This window comes from Plectropomus leopardus, chromosome 7 (assembly GCF_026936395.1).
Source record: "Plectropomus leopardus strain MGB_pleo_1.0 chromosome 7, ASM2693639v1, whole genome shotgun sequence".
Taxonomy (NCBI): Eukaryota; Metazoa; Chordata; class Actinopteri; order Perciformes; family Serranidae; genus Plectropomus; species Plectropomus leopardus.
In genome coordinates this window covers 7,033,513-7,056,443 of record NC_142182.1, presented here as the reverse complement: position 1 = coordinate 7,056,443, position 22,931 = coordinate 7,033,513, and the positions used below count along the sequence as shown (strand labels likewise).

The 22,931-nt window shown below is 38.5% G+C and overlaps 1 protein-coding gene across 2 annotated transcripts in view; it reads right to left on the bottom strand.

Moving 5' to 3' along the window:
* Positions 1–4,449: 4,449 nt before the first annotated feature.
* The window catches only part of ranbp10 (RAN binding protein 10), a 46,996-nt gene continuing 28,514 nt past the window's right edge, over positions 4,450–22,931 (bottom strand). The window contains exons 4-15 of one of the 2 annotated variants that reach the window (XM_088079761.1): positions 21,751–21,918; positions 21,100–21,122; positions 18,046–18,230; positions 16,312–16,424; positions 14,833–14,941; positions 13,486–13,634; positions 13,146–13,362; positions 10,083–10,222; positions 9,679–9,830; positions 7,916–8,027; positions 7,540–7,681; positions 4,450–7,197 (exon numbers count right to left, since the gene is read on the bottom strand). In XM_088079761.1, the coding sequence (XP_087935887.1) occupies positions 7,551–7,681; positions 7,916–8,027; positions 9,679–9,830; positions 10,083–10,222; positions 13,146–13,362; positions 13,486–13,634; positions 14,833–14,941; positions 16,312–16,424; positions 18,046–18,230; positions 21,100–21,122; positions 21,751–21,918 (1,499 nt within the window). In that variant the 3' untranslated portion in view covers positions 4,450–7,197; positions 7,540–7,550. The remainder of the gene's footprint in view (positions 7,198–7,539; positions 7,682–7,915; positions 8,028–9,678; positions 9,831–10,082; positions 10,223–13,145; positions 13,363–13,485; positions 13,635–14,832; positions 14,942–16,311; positions 16,425–18,045; positions 18,231–21,099; positions 21,123–21,750; positions 21,919–22,931) is intronic. The other variant, XM_088079762.1, reaches the window with a different exon arrangement.

Here is a 22,931-nt window from a genome sequence, read left to right as displayed (position 1 = left end):
GTGTTCACGTTGGTTATGGCTGTTAATGATCTACATTGCTGAAACACTTGCAACAAGTCATTAGATTTTGAGCACCCACCAGCATAAATCGGCACTTATGTGTCCAAGGCATTTCCTTTGTAAGTACAGGCAGTTTAGGTGCTCCCCAAAGTTTATTTAGGCCATATGAATAACATTTTCACAGCAGCATGTTGATAATTTGCGAAGGTGAAGCAGTGGGTATGAAATACACATACACATTTTCTGGCCCCTTCACTTGCCACAATGATTGAGATTAACAAAACAGAATCAGTGTGTACACACAGCTTTATAAATCTGACAAAAAGAAAGCATATTTCTGCCTCTGTGCATACACAATTTCAGTCATGAATCTACAGAGTTTTATGCATCTGGCCCCAGATGTTTCTTTGCAGCTTGAGCCGAACGACCTACTGCTAAATTAGACAGGTATACAGGTATTTAAGAGAAGTCATGGGACTCATGACTGAAAAGGTGGAAAATTTAATTCACTATGTTGCAGTGAGGACATAACATTACTGATTGATTGTATGCCTATTTTAACTGATCACATTTTTTCTTATATTTAAATTTTTTTTTATATATTTCTTTTTTTTATTATTTGTTAATCTTGCCTTTCATTATTTTTATCTGCTCAACATCATTGTAAACGAGGCCTCAATGATTTTCAAGTCTAAATAAAGATGAATAATATCCCATTTGTCTTTGATGATGATTGATTTCAAAACTGTATTTTCATTTTCAGCCCTTTAAATAAAACACAAATTCCTTCACTTTACATCTTCAAAATATATTTCCACTTTTCAGATTAGTTCTTTTCTAAAAACGGGAATTATACTACAACTCTATGCAAAATTGTGTTTCCGCTTGATAAAAAAAAAAAAGATAAAAGTTGCCAGTTTGTGTGTATCGTTTTATCCGTGGAATGTGAGGAACAGCTTGGGAAAATGTGTAAATTCAGAAAACGTAGGGATGGGGAGAAGCTACTTCAAAGAGAAACTGAGATCTAATATCCATACACTATATACTGTGTGTTTATTCTTGAACTAAAAATGTGTGACATTCACAGAGCAAATGGAAAGAGTTAATGTTGTGCTGGTTGTATTCCCCAACCTTGTTCTGCCCTCTGGTGTTCAGCTACAGTAAAACAAAAGGTTCCACACATCAGGAATAACAGATGACATAATGTCTGATGTGTATATAACACAAGCTGCTGTGAACGTTGCAGCTCTGGTGGACTTATGAAACAAGACGTCTGCTGTTTGTTGTTGCACTACTACAGGGATACTGTAATTTATACACCAGGGCATTGGACAGCTTTCTTTCCATGTATTGATTTTGACTGATGAAATTAACATGGAAACAACACAATGATTATTTTTAAGAAAAAATAAGTCAGTAGCAATCCATGATAAACCTGTATATAATTTATTGGTCAATTATACTTTCTTATATGTCCTGTTATTTGGAATCGTGGGGGTCAACCTTTAAAACGATGACAAAGTCTTACTACAACAATGAGCCACACATGTCATAATGAGGCTGGTTACTATGATTACACTAATGTAATGTACTGTATTTAAAATCTACAACCATTAAATGTTATGATTTTGTATATAATAAAATATTGCAAATAATGTTCAGAGCAAAAACTAAGTTACTTCCAGAATGTGCACAATTATAAAGGGAGATGTGTCAATATGAGTTTTAAAATGTGTAACTCATTTTTGGTTTACCAAAGAATGGTTTACAACATTATTTTTGAGGGTTACAAGTCTGAATGATCTCTGTTTATTCTGTTTACACATCCCGACCTCAATAAGACTGTGGCATGCCATTTTGGCCTTCCAAATCTGCATGTTTTCTTTACAAAATTGACGGTAAAATAAATATAAAATATAACCATTTAAATCTGCATGCCCCTACTCAAAGCAAGTTTTTTTGCCAGCATACCTTTCAAATTGAACTCTTGTGTTATCCCCTTTTTTAATTTTCTGTGTTTTGCTTAATTCTGTTTTCTTAACGTTCTACTCTGTCTGTACTGTTATTATATGTCTTTGTGCCACTTTATGTAATTTCCTTGTCAGTTTATATATCCCTGCACTTGCCTTCACTTGTTCTGTTATCACTACATTTCACAATAAAGGAAATTAAAAAAACAAACAAAAAAAAACAACCCTGCTTTACAGTCTGGTAGCAACAGGACTTCAGTGCAGTTTACTGTAAGCAATAGCTTTTTACTTCTGGTAGTTATATTTAGGCTTAAAAATTCCTAAAAGTGTTGTTCATTTATTAAGATAATCTTGCCAAACACAACTTGTACGTATAATAAACGTTCCTTTATGACAGAGCTTGTCCCAAATTCAATGGAAAAATCCCATAAGCTTTTTGACGAGGGAACCAGGGCGACGTTAGCTTCCAGGTTGGCCTACATTAAAACGTCACCCCTGAAGTTCTCAGCATAATATAACAAAAAAATATGAATTACCTGTACTCATCCGTGAGTATAAGTTAAAAGTCCACAAAACAAAACACGCAATTTTATACCTCCACAGTGACAAAATTATGAGCATGAAACACTTAAGTGTGTGAGCAGAGAGAGAACTGACCTCTGAGTCTTCAGGTTTGTTGTCTCGTCGCTTGGTTTATCTCCTGCTGTTTAAACTGGCCCCAAAGCATGAAAATAAAGCTGTTACTGAATCTGTGAGATCTTCAACAGCTGTTTGACAGACAGTTGAGCTTCATTTAACCGTCCAAAGTCCAACTTCCCCCGTTTCTCCAAGACAACATCACAGCGTCCGGACAAAAGATGGCGCCTTCGATTCACCGACACCGACTCCCGTCTGTTGGTTTCAACGTCAGTGTTTTTAGTTACGTGAATACAAGCTGAGGCGTTTTTTTTTAATCTCGCAATTGTAACTGAAGACTACAAGTCTTTAAATAAAACAATATGACAGGAATTAACGTAATTTACTTGGCTTCTGTAGCCCACTTTTCGCCTCTCTCCTCTTGCCGCAGCTAGCATCACAACACACCGGAAAATCCCTCCGAACTGTCGGCGGTCAAGTTGCATCATGGGAAATGTAGGCGTCAGGTTTTGACATTGCAGAGGAAGGCATATAATAAAAAATATCCACAATTTAGTTAAATAAACCTGTTCTTTTTGCATAGTTGCCCATTTCAGATTCATGTCAATATGATTCTTACATCATTAAAAATCAATATATCAATATGTTGTATGGTTTTTCCTACACAAAAAAATACATGAGTAAATATTCCACTTGCAAACTTATTATGTTTTGGGTCTTAAAAAAGGAGGTTGCTAGCAAGTGGCTACATGAGACAACAGAACGTCATCACAGCGAACCGCTCTAAACATGGCTTTACAGCCTCGTAGTGATGGCAACGCAATCGTAGTGTAGCCCGCTTTACCCTAGCAACAGCTTTTTACTTCTGGCAATTATTTTTAGGCTTCAAGAATCCTTAAAGTGGCGTTATTTTTTGTAAAGATTATCTTGCTGTACAAAATGTGTAAGTATCTCAAACATTTGTTTATGGCAGAGCTTATTTTCTGCAATGATCCAAAATCCAGGGGAAAAATCCTGTAGGCTTTTTGATGAGGGAACCAGGTTAATGTTAGTGTCCAGCCTACAGAAATATGTAATTTTTTGGGGTAAAATAAGTCTTGGCTAGCCCACCATACTGTTTACTAACAGAGGCAATGTTTTTTGGAGATTTAAAAATTAAAAATTGAGAACATAAACTAGAAAAGGGCTTGGCCTTTACACTGTCAGTATTGTGTCTCAAATACAGCTTAATAAGTACATCATACTCAAAATGTGACATGAAATATACCCTGCTAAGTGTCTTATTGCTAAATTTACAGACACTGACACTTCCTGCTCCTTTTGCAAACATAACACAAAAACTACCATTTAGTTAATATTTTGAATGTGTAATATCTTTGAAACCTCCAACTTAGTCTACCACTTTAACCTCAGAGATATTATCTGCTATTATTAAAATCCAGACTACAGAACTCTTGAATATCTAATCAGTTTCATAATTTTAAGTGCTGAATTCTTTCCTCAGAAATCACCTCCTAAGTTTGTATTTTTCCTCCTGGAGTTTAAGGCTTTCCTCAAGTCGATCTGCTTAATAAACAAAAACAGTGTAAAGTTTTTGGAAATCCTCTGAATGACGATACCATTTTATGTGCATGCTTATACATTTTATCTTTCTATTTATATGTATTTTTGTTTATTTACCTATTGATTTTTTCATCTACTTATCTATCAAGAATGTTTGTCATCTGTATGCCTTATGTATACTTGCATCTTTCTTTTAGATGTGCTGTACCTTTTACCTAATGTTTTATATGTGCTGATAGAAAAGAAATAAACACACCAAATGAAAACAGGAGATCAATCATATGCTTATGGATGTATTTTAATAAAAATAATTCTGTCAAAATTAAACAGAATACAATATTTCTTTTTTAACATGTTTCCAGTACATAGGTATTTTTTTTTTTTTCAATTATCATTTTTCCTTTTTTATATCGTTTTAAAGGTTTTAAAAGTCATGCTAAGTAGAGGGTAACTCATTTCACAATTGTTTTTTTTTTCCTTTTTTCTTTTTTGCTAAAACTCAAAAGTCAAAATATGAAATTAAAGTCATGATAGAAGTCAATTGTGCACAGCTTGTTTGCGATGCCTAAATCCATTTCTCTGGCCTCTCCGCAAGAAGTCCATGTGGCTTCAGAGGCCTCGGGCCCATTTCCAAAACTGTTCACATCCATCCTTTCCTTAAAACAATCACTGATCACATCAGTGCTTATGTCTATGCAGGGATTAGAGGAAGGGTGCGCGGTAACAGTGCCGAGACGCAGCCCAGGCTCAAACACAAAGGACAGCTGGGAGACTTGTTCCCTACAGGTATGCAACAGAGGTTGTTCTTTCACGTACAAGTGTGTGTGTGTGTGTGTGTGTGTGTGTGTGTGTGTAACAGAAGTCCTTTACAGCGGTAGAAGCGGATGTTGTGAGTGTGTACTGTTTGTGTGGTTATTAGAATAGTTCCTATTATAGCAGAAGGTCTGTATAAAAACCAGCTCAGTAAAAAGTTTGACCACATACCCTGTAGTAAACCCCACATTGCATATACACATCTCCTGTATTATATTATTCCATAGTTCTCTACCATAGACTGAAATTCTCTTATAAATGGTAATATACACTTCAGGGTGGATCCACAAGCCATTTGCCAGGTCACAACAAAGCAGCCCAAGTGACAGCTTGACACTAATCAGACAACATTAAGCCATTGCCATTTGGTAGAAAATAAGTCTGGTGTAAACATAAAAAGATAAAGCTAATGTATGGAACAAACCAAGTTTATCAAAGTCCAATTACTGGATTAGAAATTGGATGAATTTTAGTCAAATCTGTAATCTGCAATAAACAATCATCTGTTTAGATACAGAGACAGAAAGCTGATTGTGATGGTGATAACATGTCAAAATTAAAAATCTAATAATACACTCCAATATTAAATAAAAAAGACATTTTGTATAAATGATCTCACAAACATATAAAAAAGAGCCTATAAACCACCGCAGCAGCATGATATGCAGATGGTCAGCGTCAGTTGAAATGCTGCCGGTAACGACGTAATATAAGGAGCATGAAGGTCCCTGTAGGGCTTGCAGGAGGGGTGGATGGATCGAACAAACCCCGGACTTTCATGCAGGAGCCTGGTTTTCGCTTCCCATCTGAATGTGATCTTTTTGTCAACACCTTCGCATGTGCCTTTTTTACCTAATCCTACCCATCTGCGCCAGAATGTGTCTTTGTTGACGTCCTGGCGTTGGTTGCCATGTGCGTCTAAACATAACCATGTGCAGCGTAATCCAACCATGTGCATTTGTTGAAACATCTCCAGAACATCAAAAGCAGATCCAGAGGTATACTTTAAGTGTAACATAAATCTAATTGTGGCCAGCAGCTAAACAAAACACTAAAAAATCTTGCTTTTCCATCTTTTTATAAAGTTATTGTGCATACTGGGAAGGACTCTGCAACAAACTTGTGTTTAGGGGCTCTATAAACAAACTTGACTACATCCTCCTGTCCAGAAAAAGTAGTAGTAAAGTTACATTTATCTGTGATGGAGAAATGGAGGGGTTTGAGTGGAAAAAAAGCCTTCTTACAACACACACAGCCTTTGAGAGGTTTGGAATCAAACACCTAATATGAAAGAAAAACCGTGACTTAAATATCACAATCACAATCTCCCTAAATTTAAAAAAAGAAAGAAACCCTTCTTTTTGGCAAATGATTTCACGGCTTGATTTGAAACTCTAATTGCAACAGCACATGCACAGAGCAGGTCAGGCCGTGGCCGATGTTAAAATGTAACACTGCAGTAATGAAACCCCTCGGGGTGACTTGACTTTTAGCCGTCCACACACTGTGCTTGTTAGTCTGCGGTTCATAATGGTTTGATAGTGTTGTTGCTGCAGCTGGTGCTGAGCTCTGCCACCTGCAACGACATCACTGACTGCTCGATGCTGTGCTCGTTACGGTAAAATTAAGGCTCTGACACCTCTAATCTTCTAATTCAATCACCCTCGCCCCTCAGCTCTCAACTACAGTCTCCTTTCAATTATGGGCAAGGTTCAGTCTTTCTGTCTTCTGTATCTTCTCACAGATGATGTTAATACACCTCAGGTTTTGTGAACTGCAGTTGTGGGGGTCACCGTGGTAACCAGATGTGGGTATTGTAGTCTGTGATATGGCGAACAACAACAACGTGAGTAAAATACTGATCGTAGGGAATCAAAATCCACCCATTAAAACATAAGAAAAATTAAAAAGGGGGGATTTACAATTTGTCTTGTCCAGGATGAGCACAACAAACTGACAAAAAAAGAACTATAAAATGGCTAGATAAACAGAATAATAATTAATTATCTTTAAATAGTGTCACACATTTCTTTATTTGATAATACTAAATTAAAAGGAAGCTTTCTTCTCTCGCGCTCTCCTCTGCTCCTCTGTCTGTGCCGCTGGCTTGGTCTGACGGACAGCCAAACACACCAATCACACGCATGCTCTTTCCTCCGTCGCCATGACAACTACCTGCTGGACATGCCTTCTCTCAGTGCTACTTAACATTAACCTGTGGAGAGACGGGTAATCATCTGAGCAAGGTAATGAATGAATGGCGCATGATTAAAACAGCTAGATATTTGCATTTGCATTGGTTTTTTGGGATTTTCATTTTGTTTGGGATTATTGCCTTTACTTTTACTTTATTACTTTATATGCTATATGACCACTATATATATATATATATATATATATATATATATATATATATATATATATATATATATATATGAGAGTGTGTGTGTGTGTGTGTGTATTATGTGAATGTTTTCAAACTGTCAGATTAAAGATTAAAAAGAAGTGTTGTCCGTGGTTGTGTGTTAATGATTTACACCACGTAAACTTAACTCACCTGGACCTGGGCTAGTGCAAAAAGTTGTCTACTCTGGCGAAGGAGCAGGAACCAGACCGGACTCGGGCCATGAGCTGAACACACTCTGTGGCTTGGCCAAGCGCTAGCATCAGCGGAGGCTGCTTAGGCAGATTTTGGGACTCTGGAGCAGGAAAATACAGGCGGGGCGGGGTGCGACACATGAGTCAAACAATGCATCCAACTGTGTGTGCTGGAGATAAAAGATTCTGTATCTAAGGCAGGGACAACATGACGTGGTTGCTTTCTTTTTGCCACATGGCTGTTACGCTGATGTTACAGTAAATAAACTGCAGCTGTAGTTTGAATACATAAGTGTCAGTGTAACACACAGTGTGCGTATGTTTTTGCTCTTTACCCAGTATGGCGCTGTTGAGTGCGGAGCAGAGTGATTCTCTCTGCGTAGGGTCTAACTGCTGGCCAACGGGGCAGTTCCACGGATCTGAGTACGCTAGCAGGCTAAATGCATCCTACAGAGAAAGAGACAGACAGACAGACAGACAGACAGACAGACAGACAGACAGACAGACAGACAGACAGAGAGCTCATATGAATATTTTCTGTAGCTTTTTAGGTTGGGCTTATATTTTGTCATTTGGCTCCAAAGCTGCATTTTACATCAGCCCGTCGGTTCAGTTCAGGTGTCAGGTGTGTATAGTACCTTTAGTAACTTCAGAACCACCCTCTTTTTGTGTTTTGTTTGGGTACCTAGCACACTGATCCGGTTCTAAAAAGTGGATCTAGAAACACTGCAGGTCTTTCACTGGTCCATAGAGACTCAACACTCTGTGCTCAGCGCTGAGCTGTATCTGGTTTAACCACTGTCCATACCGTGATGAGTTTTTCATACATTAATAAACTAACAATAAAATGAAATGATGTTTCTCAGCCTCCAGAAGCAGCTGTGGACTAATTAAATTTTTTTTAATTTTTTAAAACTTGCCGGCAAGTTTTAAGGGTGGAACGTTTTCTTGTAATGTTACTCGCTGCATGAGCTGATGACATGAATCCATCAACACACCTTAAATATCAATAAGACAACTTCGACCACTCTGTTTTTAGTCTCTCTTGGATGACATATACTTGTGTGAGTTTAAAAATGTGTATTAATTGCAAAAATGTATATCAATTTGTAGATTTTGTGAACTGCATATGTTCTTATCCTCACTTTTGGAGAAAACTTGACAGAGCACATTCATGTGTAATCTGGCAGCACTAAACTTCTGCTCTCACTTAATAGGGAATCAATGCTCACAACTATTTTTAAATCAAAGAGAAAGACTCTTACTCCAGCCTGATCTTTTTTGTTCTGAAAATTGAGTTGTGCAGTCCGTTTTGTGGATGATAAACTGTGCAAACTTCACTCTGCACCACCGGTCAGCAAAGAAAAACAGCGAGGGCTGCTGGATGGAGCAGTGAGTGACAACAACCCTACATTACTGTTTGCGGTGGAAACACTTAACAGATCTAGGATCTGGATACATGTTCGTGTTACTTTGCCCTGGTGGTGAAACACCACTTACTGTCATCGTAGAGGAAAGCTGCAAAATTGCAGATAATTTCAAAATAAATATCCTTTGAAATGTCAGTTTCTATGACAATTTCTATCATAATATCCATCTTATTGTGATAGTGGTTTTGCTATAATGCAATCGGTCCAAAATTCCTCTGATATTAGAAAACGGTCAGTGTTTAAAGACAACAACAGATGAACCTCTTGGCAGAGTCTTTATCATTCCCATGCAGTGTGTAGTGTTTTTCCAGAGACTCTATTGTTTTCAGAGCGGCTGCTTATGAATCAGAGGACACAGCCTGCAGTACAAAGTAATTTGAGCCTCCTCTTGTGTACCAGAGAACTGACCCACTGGTTGTTGGGACTCTAACTGCTTTATTACAGCACATCCTAAAATCAAACATTGCTCAAATTCCTGCAGCGTGTACAGAATGCTGCCACCAGGATTTTAACTGGTGCCAACAGAAGAAATCTCTTCAGCCCAGTTTTGGCATCACTTTAATCTGTTGTTGCACAGCGGTTTGTTGAAATCAAAAGTGTGTGCACGTGCAGTTTTGTGTGTGTGTGTGTGTGTGTGTGTGTGTGTGTGTGTGTGTGTGTGTGTGTACCTGTAACATCTTCTTGTGTGTGGCGTTCTTGCCGTACTCGCGGCACAGCTGTTCATTGAGCGCCTGCAGCTCCCGTCCAAACTGGATCATCCTCTCTGTGGCTGCCTGGTTCCCTCCACAAAGCTGCCTGCCATTACTGCAACCCTCATCTGCTGGCAACAGACACACACGTGCACACACAGTTTAAGTAGACACATAGAAGGATCCTGCAGGAAGTTTAATGTGAGAAAGAAATATGAGGGAAATGCAAAAAAAGTGGCAACAACAAAAGAATAAAAGAAGCATAATGTTTTCTTAAATGCAACTCTGTGTGTGTGTGTGTGTGTGTGTGTGTGTGTGTGTGTGTGTGTGTGTGTGTGTGTGTGTGTGTGTGTGTGTGTGTGTGTGCGTGTGTTTGTGTGTACCTGTGACCCCATTGCCAATGCTGTTGTCATCTGGCTGAAGGATCTCTTCATGTTTGTATGTGCCATTCATGATCCGTGCTGAGGAGCCCTCAACAATCCCGTTGGTATAGTGCTCTGCTTCGATCTCCATCTCACTGTCACTAAACACACACACACACACACACACACACACACACACCACCTTATTTAACTTCACAGAAAGGGTAACAAATGGCAGTCTAAACATGACTAAATACAACATTGAACAGAGGTGATGAAGCCCACGGTAAATGGATAGTTCAATTTTTATATTTTTTTTGAAGTGGGGTAGTTTGGGGTGCTTTTCAAAAGTCAGTACATTACATACGGTAGATATATAAATACTGACAATGGATAAGTACCTCATACAACCCAACCTTTAAAAATCCGAACTATCCCTTTAAAGATTTTTACCAATCACAGCAATGTGGTTGGTATTTTTTTGACCTTGTGTATTTGTGTGTGTGTGTGTGTGTATGTGTGTGAGAGAGAGAGAGAGAGAGAGAGAGAGAGAAAGAGATCATGGCAAAATGTGGTCCTGGAGACACCTATTGTAGTGGGAACTCCATAGAAGGTTTTTGTATTTTGCCAGGTGTTTATATGTCTCTCTGTGCGTAGACAGATTTTGTCACTAGTGATAGTTTCACAACTGTGTAAGATGGAGTCACAAAACTTTGCAGGTGAATATTTGAGATTGCAATGAATGTAAGGTTTGACAATGGGTGTAAAATTGGATGTGGTTCCCCTTTAATTATTATTCTATGACATTAAATATTCAGGACAAAATAAGAACTAATCAAAAACTTGAATCTAATTCATCACTGTGTGGGTGTAATTTCATCAGATTTGATAGGCAGTGTCTGGCAATTTTAGCAAACAACCCCACAACTATCACCAGATTGTGATTAAGATGTTGTTTAATCTTGATCGTCTCACTGAAAGATGCGATGTCACCTTTTCCAGACTGAGCCGCACCCATTTGAAACCAGTGAGAGGAGCAGAGACAAAAGAGCACAGACACGAATCTCTCATGTGAAATAACCAAAAGTGTAAAAAACTTTGGCAGACCCTAAAAGTGTCTCCATGTAGGAAACACATCATTCATTCAACACAGGACGACATCAAACTGAAACTCTGCAGTTTAAAATGGAATAAAAGTAAAATGGCTCCTGTTTCCTTCTATAAATAATGCACTGACACACAAAGTAAAATGTTGCAGTATCACTGAAGCTGACAATGTTCTTGTTTGCCAGTGTTTTTATTTGCTTGCACTGATTACATATTAATGTCTTAAAATGACTGTGGTAATTATTTATTGATGATAAACTTTCCCATGCGGTTCCTTTGATGCTAAACTGTGATAATAATGAGCACAACTACAGCATTACCTACATCTCTGTGTACAACTCCAATTCCAATAAAGCAAAATGCTATGCTTTGTAAATCCTTTTTGACTTATATTCTATTGATTACAGCACAAAGACAAGATTTTTTTTGTCTAAACCAATTAACTTCTTTGTGTTTTTGTAAAAATCTAAGTCATTCTAAAGTTGATGCCTGCAACACGTTCCAAAAAAGTTGGGACAGGGGCATGTATACCACTTTGTGACATCACCTTTTCTTTTAACAACACCCAGGAAATGTTTGGGAAGAAAGGAAACAGATTGTTTAAGTTTTACGGTGAAATTCTTTCACAATCCTGCTTAATATATAACTTAATTTGCTCCACAGTCCGGGGTCTTGTCGTATTTTGCGCTTCATAATGCCCCACACATTTTTAAGGGGAGACATATATGGACTGTGGGCAGGACAGTCTAGTGCCCGCACACTTTTACAATAAAGCCACACTGTTGTAACATGTGCAAAATGTGTCTCAGAAAAAGACATTGTCTGCATGGCAGCATATGTTGCTAAAAGCCTGTGTGTGCCTTTTGGTATTAATGACACCTTCACAGATGTGCAAGTTACCCATGATGCCATGGGCACTAACAAATCCCCATACCATCACAGGTGCTGGCTTTTGAACTTTGAACTGGTAACAATCTGGTAACAATCTGAATGTTTTTTTTCTCTTAAGCCTGAAAAGACGTCTATGATTTCCAAAAACAATCAAACATGTCCATTTAGAACAATTAGTATCTTGTCTCAGTACTGCCCTCAACTGAATATGAGTCAAAGACGATTTGCAAATCACTACATTCTCTTTTCATTGACGTCTTACACAGCTTCCCAACTTTTTGGGGATTGGGATTGTATTTGTAATAGGCTTGGGTGGTATCATGATATTACAGTATATCAAAGTATTTAGAAATCTTAAGGCATTTTTTTTCGGTCATAAATACATATGCTCTACTAAACTCATAAACTCATAAACTCATTGTATGAAGTGCACAGCACGCACCACCAGAGCTCAGTCTCTGGTCTCTGCTGGTGGAACAGGCAGCTGAGCTGAAAGACTCCACGACATCTAGTGGTGAAGGGAGAAGTTACGGGACAGTAAACAGCTGGGGGCCAGCAACAGCAGAGACTGTGGGGAATAACGGCATGTTTTTTACATCTAACTTGTTAAACTAAGAATTTATTTTGACCAAACTTGAGCGGGTGATTGTTGGAAATGTAGATTTACTAACTACATTACCAATAAGAGCAACCAAGATGGTTTCGGTGAGTTTTATTTTGTTTCTGTCAAGTTTGAATGAAGTGTGTTTTCTGATCAACAAGGCAATTAAGCCTCATCAGTCTCTGGTGATCCAATAAGAGTTGAAGGTGTGAGAATATTACCTTCCTTAACATTTTGTGGGTTTATTGTGTATTTATTAGTATAAAAAGCTAAAAGTAAGTAGTGGGTGGGGGTGGTGCTGCTTATTTATACCATCATATACAGTATATTTGAAATTTCAGGATATCAGATATGAACGTAGGAAAAAATCAGATACTGCCCAAACCTAATTACCAACACCTCAAATCCTGCCTGTTGTAGAAATAAAGCCATTATCAACAAGTCTGGGGTTATGTGCTCAAAATGAAAGTGACAGGCCTTCCTACCTGGTTTCCTGGGTGCTGTTGGCGCTGTGTGGCTGGCTCTTAGTGGAGTCGGAGGAGTTGGACTCGGAGTAGTTGACGGAGGAAGGGGAGGAGGAGGTGGAGGAGGAGGCGGAGGAGGACACGCTGGGGTATTTGACGCTGCTGCCACCAGTGCCACTGTGGCTCTTTGACTTGTTGGGGGGAGTCACACCGTTACTGCAGGTTGGGCTGTCTGCTCCTGATAAACAAAGACGCATATCTCATGTTGTACAATGGCTGGAAAAATCCTACTTTCTATCATTTCCATCTTTGTCACTGTGTCGCTCTTCAGGGAGGACAGAGGTTATGAGGAGATGTGTACCTCCGGTGTGCAGGTGTGTGTTGCTGGCTCCGTGGCGGGGGCTGAGGCTGGGTGAGCCGGGGTAACTGTCCTGGGACTTGGGGGAGCGAATGGTCAAGCAGCGAACCTCGCTGTCTGTACCGTTCACCATCTCCACGAACTGACGACACCTAAAAAGCACACTGGTGTTACTGGTATTTACTGGAAAACTAAGCGTTTGAGTAAGTGGTACCATGTGTTGCTCATCAAGTGAATTTCACATCCACAGCAGTGTTAAAGAAGGTAGAGAATCGGATTTCCGGTCCACAGCTAGCAGACTCCTTTGACAGAAACAGTGATTTTACCTCGGATAACACAAGGAGTTGCTGGTCTGTCCCAGCCTCTGATCGGTTTGTTAGTTTGTGTTATCGTATAGCTTTCATCACCAAACTAACATGGCACCCACAGCAGTAGGCTACAATGATCCTGACCGCTATCTACCGTCACTAATGCATATGCATCTGTATATATGTATTCAATACAAAGGCAATATATATAAAAACTCAAGCACATTCTCATTGCAAAGTTGTCAAATATCGCAGCATTTGCAGTGATTTTGGTGTAAAATCCCAACGCCAAAAGCCACCTTTCGCATCTGCATGATATGCTGCTACATGGCATCAACTAAGAATGGGGCCGGACAGAACTGGTGGCAGCATGATATGCGGCTGGCGTGTGGGTGGCATCAGTTAATTACAAGGCCGACATATCCTGTAGCATCTGCATGATACGCCACTTAATGTCAACAGGTTGGAACGCTGCTGGCAAAGACGTAATGAGAGGAGCTGGAGGGTCCCTATAGGCGGATGGATCCAACAAGCCTCAGACTTTAATGCAGGAATGAGGTGTTCACTTCCCGTCTTAAGGTGATGCTTTTTTCAACCAGGTGCCCAATTTTTCCACCATTTTTGCCTAATCATAACCATCTGTGCAGCATGTGGGTTTGTTGACGTCCCAGCGTTGGTTGCTATGTGCTTTTGTTGATTTAACATCACTGTGCGCTGCGTAATCCCACCATGTGCATTTGTTGGCATCACAGTAGCAGCATCCCGAAACGCCAACAACAGACACAGAGCATAATAATAACCACTGCAAAGTGGCAATAGGTGACGACTTGGGATGAAAACGTGTTGGAAACTCAATGTGTCTTCACCTGGTTAAATAAAGGTTTAATTACATAAAAAAAAGCACCATCTTCCACCTACACGCTCAAGTCTTCCAAGTGTACACTTTCCTTACTCTCCATGCTTATATGTCTGAGTGGGAGTTCCCATTTGAAAAAGAGCACAGACGGATCCACCCTTTAGTCTCTAAAGCGCTGTGACTTACTTCAACATGAATAGTAGGTTGGGGTTGTGTTCTAACAGGCCGGGATAAAGCTGCTGAGTAGCCTCTATGGCTTCGCCCACCCGTCCTGCCAGCACCAGCTTCTGTATTCCTATTAGACAAAAGAAACAGGGTGCTATTTACAGTATATTGATCAAGAGGAACTATGCTTTAACAGCAAACATTTGATAGAGGCCATTCATAGACGCCACGGGTCATAACGGACAAACAATACCCACAGTATCTAATTCTGTACATATTTTATTTCAAAATGATGTTATACTTACACATTTAGTCTGTATGTAATATCTGGTATGGATAGCGCAAATGTCTTTTTTTGTCTTTTGGACAGCAGTTTATATTTCAAAATATGCATCCGCACAGACACAGTTTAGTTCCTCCGCTGTTCCGATTTTTTCAAAATTTAAGAACTGCTTATGTGCATTTTGGGAGAAGTAAAGTGTATACATAATGGCTATATCATACAAAACAACCTAACAGGGTTATTTATCTGATACCTCCAGAAAATCTGGCCATAAGGGTCTAAAATATCTCACATTTCACCCACTTGGTCCAGAACTCAATGAACACACTTTTCTGAAGGTGAAGAGAAAAAGTTAAGCAATTTCTCCATAACATAAATATAATTTACGATATCTATTCGCTCCTGTATTGTCGCGGATTCAGGAAATAACCAGCACCTTGTGAGGACTTTTTTGCAAGCAAATATTAATATACCAAAAAAAAATCTATGAAGACAATTTGTATGAAAATCAACATGTCCTAAAAATGATGTGTTTTGATGGCTGTGGGACCAAAAATTTCAGTTTGAATGGGTTTCAGTGGCACATTTTTTTGCACTAAACAGTTTGAATGTAACAATTTTGTTTACAGTGTATTTTATTCCTATTGTAGGAGCTGAGAAGGAAATTCCAAGATTACACAAAAAACAGACAGTCTTGCCAAAATTTATGCCAAGACAGACAAAATGATCAAAAAATGAAGAATGAAAGGCCTGTTAAATACATAGTCCCTCAGGGTTGTGTTTTTTGTGCTTTTCGAAATTCTGCCCAATGATTGATCTCCTGAAACCGAAACAGTCTCAAAAATTTTGGTGTGCCCTCCAACAAAATTTGCTTAGTGCTTCAGTGTGAGAAAAAAACCCAAAACATTTCCACCCAAACTTGCGCCGCACATGTGATTTGCCACTTTTCCACTGAAATTTACACGCATCCAGCCAGTCTTCATCTGATATTGAAAAGTCACTTTCTCTTTCGCACTAAACGTTTAACTCAGAAAAAAAGTCTGCTTGTAGAAGAGGGTGAGCACTGGAGGTATTTTGTTGTTAAAACAGTCAACTACATCTTAGTTTAGGTAAAAACTTCAGCAACAACACCAGAACCAGAACATTTTTTGTGCCGTTAAATGACTTTATACTGTCTGTAATACATGCAACAAGAAATAATTTGTTTGTTCACTCACTCTGTCTGTTCTTTATAGATGTCTGGTCCTCTTGTATCATGGTCTCTGTGGCTCTGGCGAACGCTGTTGCGGTAGCACAGTACCCATGATGCACCAGGTAGCTGGACACCATACTAAAGACAGAAAAACATTAAAAAAATAAGTTTGAATTTCTTTACGGACAAGTCTGGTGACATTCTTTATTCATTCTATATTCATGTGGCATCACTGTCACATACTGAGGCAGTAAAATTTGCTCCGTTTTGATAACTTTCTAAAATTCACATTCCTCAAACTTAATTTTTAAATGCTTTCAGAATTTAGCACAGAATATTTCTGCAAATTTATCAGCAGGAAAAAGAGAGGTGGGAACAGCAGGAGCACAGCAAGCGGCAATTGTAAAATCGCACGTCGTAAACCCTCTCTGGGGCACTCAGCATTTTCTGTGAAAGGCTCTAAAATGTGAAACACACTACTACCCGAAAAAAAATCACAAGATATAAGGCATTACAATATTATAAAAGTATTACAAGTTGGCTAAAGCAAAATCAGAGATGTGAGCATTTTAAACTATTTTATCATGTTTTATAGAGGATATGACAAGCAGCAAAGGGTTGAGGGTGGAATTGAACCTGCAGCCGCTGCAGCAAGGACATGGCCTTTGTACGCTGGGTGCCAGGTGAGCTAGTGGGCGCCCTAAAGCGCTATTCTTCCATTCCTTCACAGTGGTTTAACACCTATGTTGTTACAAAGCAGATTATTTTAGCCTGTTTTTTTTTTTTTGCATTTTTGGTGAAGTCTGCACCAGTATAAAGGTCTACGGTCTGCACAAATTTCCTGGCAAGCACATCCTTTTAAGTCTGCATGTACTTGCGATCCACATGTCTCTGGGTATGGACTAGTAAATCTTCAAAAACAGGTCATAAATATATAGTCTTGTCATTGAAAAATGCTCAGTAATTTCCTAAAACTGCTGAGCACTGTAGTTAAAGATTCAAGAACTTTATTGTCCTTATGCAAGCATTACAAAATTGCAAATTTGTCATCCTCAGTGGTACATACTAGTAAATATAAATAGTAAATATTTACAAAAAGTGCAATGACTGTGCAAACATCACCAAAAGCAGCAAGGACAGTCAGGGTAAAGTAGACAGGTATGAAGTCAGTGGATTAATATAAAGTGAATATGAATATTGCACTACCTAATGGTGGCCATTCCTCAGTTTTGTGAAATTAAGTTTCTTGTTTTGTTGTTTTTGTTTTACCTTACTCAAACATAAGTAAATAGTGTATTTGTTGGGGACTATTTTCAGTAGTGGATTCATAATTATTGTTTTAGTGAGTATTTACAGTAGCAGAATGGTGTATGTGGAACTGGGGCAAAATAAACCACAGTGCAAATCTTTGTGATAATAAAGAAATATGTCAACAAGTGTAACAGTGATGTCTTCCTATTAGTTTTGGGTGATAACTGAGCTCTGTAGCACAGAATAATACAACATATTTGGCTTTGGTTACACAGAATAAACAGTGTAGTGTTTTTGCAACATTTTGTGTAAAATGTACCCTCATCCAATGCGGCACTGTCACCATCTGCCGCTTAGTATTTAAATTATTTTTGTTCAGCTGCTACATTTTGTCATATTTACAGCTTTCATATGAAGCTATATCACTGTAGCATCACTCAAAAAAGTGTGTTCTCATAATGATGTGTGAGAACATATTGTGTGTGTGTTTGTGGAGACTGGATCTTACTTCTGCAGGACGGCCTGCCACTCCCCCAGCCTCTCTCCTATTGGGAAGCGAGCAATCATGCCGTGGATCTTTGCCCGCCACTCGCTCATGTAGTCCTCGATGTCAAAGACAAACGGCTGCTGGCCGAAGTTAGCGTCTACGATCTCGCCCGGAGTTTGAAGCCCCACAGTGGGGTACAGGTTGGGCTGTAAAGATTCAAAAATATTCCAGGTTATAGAGGTTCATTTCTGCATTGTTTTAAGAATAGCATGAACATTTATAGTTGTGTATAAGAAAAATTAAAGGGATACTAAGAAGGATTTTAAAAAACCCACAGAATCATAGAATTATACAATCTCAATCATCACTTATGACCCACTTAAAGTGCTTGGCGGTGTATTAATCTGGATAGATTCTGCCCTCTGCCTGTATTTTATTATTTTCTCCTCATTTTGCTGTGTTCAGGATGTTCCTGGATACAGTGCGCCGGTAAGGTCAGGACTTTTTGTGCTGATAAGATGCAAGTACAGCATGAAACATTTAAGTGTGGTGAATCTGGGATTAGGCTTTTACTTTCACCTTTGCTCACTACATGATTTACAAACAAGTTCTGCATGGTGAACTTACACCTTTAAGTATCAAGCTAAATTAAAGTTGCAGACATATAAGACACTAACCGTGTTTCCCTCTTTTTTTCTTTTTTTTTTCCCAGCAGTGGTGCCGAAGTGCGTTCATTTTATTTTGCACTGCTGACTTCAAAACCACATATTGTTACAGTTACTTTCGGTCTCCCCTAATTAATCCTGCATTTCTTGTCACAGACACAAAACAGGAAAAATCCCAGAATAAAGTAGATGAGAAAGAGCTGGTGTAGATGAAGATGCCATGTCAGTCGAGGACAACACAAAGTTTGAACATTGTCAGAAAAGTGTTTAGCGTTCAGTGCGGTGATAAGAGAGAGATGGTGTGTCTGCAGGCGGGACAGACAGGTGAGCAGTAATGTTCAGTGTGAGCCAGAACAGCCAGACCAGGGGAGCTATTTTAGCGGCATGTAAACAAATTGTCTTACCTGTTTACAGTTATCTGATTGGCACTTCTAATTGGCCTTCAGACTATTTCGAACAAATAGCTCCTGATAATTATCAGTGGCTAATCGATCGGAGCACCTTTATCTGGGAATGTTTGATTTATAATCTTTGCCCGTCCCCGACTCTGGCTGCTTAAGTAGAAATAACAAATAAATCAGGTGAGCGGAGATTTTATCGTGTAGTGGCCTGAACGATTTAGCATCTGAGCAGCGCTGCAGCTAAATGCATACAGAGGAAACATTCAATAAGATGCTTTTTAGTTAGTAGTTTATGGTGGCAGCAAGCATGTTTTTGTACCTGCAGCTGATCAAACTGGGACTAAACAGTGCAGTTTATCCATTTTTGCCTTTTTTACTGATGTATTTTTTAAAAAACATCATAGGAAATGCAAATAAGAGCTTAAAGGGATCATTTACTTTTTTTAAATGTGGGTTTGTATGGAGTATTTCTTAATAGACAGAGTATTACATGCAGTGAATGTCAGTCGGAGCTAGGGCTGCGTGATATGACGAAATATATTGTCTGACAATAAAAAAACATATATCGTTTTATATTATGCTATATCTTTTATTTCATTTTTATCTGATAATGATTTACCTGAAAAAAAATCAGTTTGAGCTACAATGAGAGGATTTCGTTGCTTTACCTTGATGTCAGACAGCGCATTTTGAAGGGTAAGCCATCATGGCTTCAGTTTCCCATCTATGCTTTAACCAAAGCCACCAGACCACGCAGAGAAAAAGAGTCAAATTAGCTCCCTGGTCACAGGAGCTTCTGGTTTATTGCTGGTTTGATCAGTTTGTTCGTTTCTGTTATTGTGTGACTTAAGTGAATCCCAACTAACCCTTTTAAACACTTAAGTCACACAATAACACAAACAAGTAAACTGATCGAGCTATAGACCAGCAGCTTTCATGTCAAGCAACGTTAAATCGCTGTTTTTTCAATGGAGTCTGGCTTTGACGAAAGAGATACAACGGCCTCATTTTCCCATTAAAAATCACTGTATGACTCCTTTGGGACTCCTTTTAGGTGGCTAAAAAAACATTTTGTTGCTGACTCCTGTCATAGCAGTAGATTGCTTGGCTTTCATGTCAGACTCCAGCCTGCTTCTCCAAACTGGGGGCCCGACGACCACCATCTACTATCTATCTATGTAATACATTGACTACTGATAAATACCTCATTCAACAATACTTCAGAAAATCTGAACTATTCCTTTAATGCCCAAGCCTCACTAGTTCCTGTAATGGAAAACTGTCACTGGGTGAACAGACTGGCTACCAACACAAACTGTAAGCTGGCTTTTTACTGGGCTATCATTAAATTATAGTGTTCAGTTGGACTTTGGTTTATGCAAAAACCACCAAAAGGATATGAAATTAACACCCAGTTGAATGCTGTTTAGGTTTGACTGTGGTTGGTAACTCCATCTGCTCTTCCAGCAACGGTGGCCAGCAGCCAACTGTGATTTTAAAGTTGCTGTTCTATTCTGAAAACTTTTTTAGCTGGTAAAACATTTAAAGTGGCTGTTTGGGGTTTTTTTTCAGGGGACTGTTCAAGTTACTGCGGCCACTGGACAAAAAAAGGCAAGTTTCCAGCCCAACTGCCAACATAAGCTGCAATTAGATATGAACCTACATGTTCAATATTTAGCCATATATATATTATTGTACTGTTAGTCAGCCACTACAGTTACAGGAAAGGTATGATAAGAATCATATGGGTTTGCTGTCATAATATTAGCATTAGTAAAATGTGCTGTAATAGTAATTTGCTTGAGGTAATAGTATATATTTTACTAAAACTTTTTCTCTCAAAACAAACATGGGCAAATTTGGCTGTTTTAATGGCTGCCAAGTTGCTACAGATTGAAAATTGAGGCACATCAATGAAAATACAGCAATAAAAAAAAAAGAAAAAAATAAAGCACTGGAAGAGTTAAGTTGGCATAACATGAAAATGACACATAAATAATGATACTTACAGGGAGGTCTGTGAAGGCTACACCTGAGGGAAAAGGACAAACAGTTAGTTTAGTTTACATGATTATTTAATGCTATAAAATGGCTGTATTTTGTATTTATTTTACTGCCATTTTTTAAAGATTTTTTTTGTTAGAGTTGGGTATTTTCTTTTGAAGCAAAAAAAATCTTAGCCATTTTTAATTACAAAAAAATTAAAAATCAGCCTTAAAAATCAGTATTTTTAAAGACAGAAAATTAGGCAATTATTTTTTGCTTAAAACTTTTTGACAATGTTTCAAACTTTTTTTGTCTTTAAATATTTTTTTGTGTTTTTTTAAGAAAAGATGCCTGTCATACCTACAGGCCTGTGGGTTTGGAAGGCATGCTTTTTAAAAAAATAAATAAATAAATCACCAATAATTACATCATCATAGCCACTAACTATAAAAACAGAAATTATTTTTGTATCTTCAATTTCCAATGGCCCTTGAACATACCAAGTGTTATTATAAAAGTTTGTGAAACAAATATTAAACATATAGCTGAACACACATAAACATATATTAAAAACTATATTTAGTTTTCCAAAACTTTTCCAGGCTAGAAATTGCTATGTGCAAATTTCATGACTTTTCTAAGTTTTTCATGAATAAACAAACACATATACAAACCTAAACTGATGCCATTTTTGGTGTAAAAGCAAGTGTTGTTGATGAGGTTAACGCAGCAGCCAATCACATCTCCCGTGGTGAACGTTGGGCCGTATGGTTGTCCGGTCCCAGAGGAGCAGAAGGAGTGGCCGTCATCTCCATGGTAACCATATGAGTGCTTGTCCCATCCTAAAATAGGACAAGGATAAGGATTAGTTTTGTCATTTTATATTTGACCCCTTTATGAAAAAAGTGCTGGAAATCAAACCCCTCCAGCTAAACACTGGAAAAGGTTGATCCATCTTGTTTTACAGCGTTCAGTCTGCTTCCTATTCAGTCTGATAGTGCACACGTCAAGTGAGCGCTGCTTGGTATAAACACTTTCTGAACCTACAGGAGCAAATGAGGTGAAATAATTTGCCCGAGGTCACTCTTAACAGTAGCTGCTGCTGAACGAGGGGAGACAGTTACTCATTGGCTTCTGTTGCTCAGATTTTCCCATCTGACCGCCTGCAGGGCGACTCATGAAAATTCACACAGACACAAACACACACTCTCTAACTCTGGCATGCAGTGCAGTGCTGTGGGTGACCAGCAGGAGGATCTGGTCTATGTAAAGAAACTGGTGAGTCACTGCTGACAGGAACAGCAGCTCAGGAGGCTGAACCAGGAGAATATAGAGGGGGGAGAAGATGTCAAGACTTGCTCATTAAACCCCCTAATTTCTTGCTGCGGCTGGTACTGGTGCATGTTTATGTAACTGCCTTATTTATTCATCCAGACTGTTAGCTTACTGCAGCTATAGAGTGACAACCCCTTTATTCAGTATGGCGCTCAACACTTCATAATTCGACTATTTCTTTATAATTTTCAAAAAGGTTTTCTGGAAAGAACTATGTGATTTGGTACAAATGAAAATAAAACAGTGACATAATTCAGTGGGGCATATATGTAAGACTTGGGGTTGACAGATTATTGGCCTGGCTGATTATTGTGGCTGATATTTGGCATTTAGCAGATTATCTGTATTGGCATTTAATTTGAATGATTGCAGATAAAATTAATGAATCAAAAAGTGTAAGTGTCAGCATGGGAGGAACTTTTACTTTGTAAAACCTCAGGGAGCTATTTTTATTTAATCAGTTTTAATTAAATTTCCACTTCTTTGAAGAAAATGCTGGGAACTTGCTTTATATGATGTT